This window comes from Buceros rhinoceros, unplaced genomic scaffold, assembly GCF_000710305.1.
Source record: "Buceros rhinoceros silvestris isolate BGI_N320 unplaced genomic scaffold, ASM71030v1 scaffold47369, whole genome shotgun sequence".
Lineage (NCBI taxonomy): Eukaryota > Metazoa > Chordata > Aves > Bucerotiformes > Bucerotidae > Buceros > Buceros rhinoceros.
Genome location: NW_010434124.1, coordinates 16,535 through 17,631, shown reverse-complemented (window position 1 = coordinate 17,631; position 1,097 = coordinate 16,535). Strand labels below are relative to the sequence as shown.

At 45.5% G+C, this 1,097-nt stretch overlaps 1 protein-coding gene across 1 annotated transcript in view; it reads left to right on the top strand.

The window, feature by feature from the left end:
- Window positions 1-379: 379 nt before the first annotated feature.
- Window positions 380-1,097, top strand: part of PGM3 (phosphoglucomutase 3) — a 9,546-nt gene continuing 8,828 nt past the window's right edge. The window contains exon 1 of the mRNA XM_010144317.1: window positions 380-583. Coding sequence (XP_010142619.1) covers window positions 380-583 — 204 coding nt within the window. The remainder of the gene's footprint in view (window positions 584-1,097) is intronic.

Sequence of the window (1,097 nt, the reverse complement as noted above, 5' to 3'; positions counted from 1 at the left end):
CGACTGCGAGGGGCTGAAGAGGGAGGACAGGCAGTTTTTTAACTCAAAAGTAACGCGTGGAGTCGTGGCTGAGTGCTCCGAGTGGCTGATGCTACAGTGAGGAAGAGCCAGCCTGCTGCAGTAACTTCGTGTGGATCTGTGATTGAGAATCGTGGGTCTCCTCGCCAAAATCATCCTCACCTAAATCACTTGGTGCTCTGGTGAAATCTGGTGGAGCTCTGTTTGTCTAGTGCTGTACTGGGAACGTAGAGGCTCCCTCATGGATTGCTCTGGATGTGGTCCCCCTCACAGTCCCACAAAATCAAATAAAGTGCAAAATGCGAAACCAATTATCACCTGACTTCTCTTACTTGAGTCTTTGTTACTTCCTCCTCTAGAAATGGATTCTGAAGCCCTTAGAAAATACTCAGCGCTACATCCTAAACCTGCGGGACTTGCTCTCCAGTATGGGACTGCTGGCTTTCGCACCAAGGCTGAACAGCTCGATCACGTCATGTTCCGCATGGGCTTGCTGTCAGTTCTCAGGTCCAGAGCTACGGTATCTACTATTGGCATCATGGTTACAGCATCTCACAATCCTGAAGTAAGAACAACCTTTTCTTTAAAAAGAAAGTAGGTGTGTGTAGTAGTATCTGTTGGAACCAAAGCTCTTCATGGTACCGAGACAGCAGATCCCGAAGGCACTTGGACCCGCTTAAAGCGTGTGTTTAGCCTGCTCCTTGTCAGTACAGTCTCCAGCATGTTTGAAGGGACATTTCCCTGTACACACAAGTGTAATTTTTCTTTCGTGTGGAACTGCTGTACTGTAGGAAATCTGTAATGTTGGCAAGCTAGGAGTACCCTCGAGAAGACATGAACCTTTGAGCAAAATCTGCAAGTTAAAACAATAAAGAGATGCAGCAATTATAAACCAGGCATTTAGACGTCTGCTGTTGTGGAGCATTCCAGATTTGTAGAATCACCCGCTTCTGTCATTTTAATGTCAAATGAATTTCATACCAAATTTGTAAGGGGGAAAAGCTGATTACTTGAGATGCTAGATAGGTTACTTTATCAGGCTTGTTGGAGGTTTAAATAATCAGCTAACTCTTGCTTGC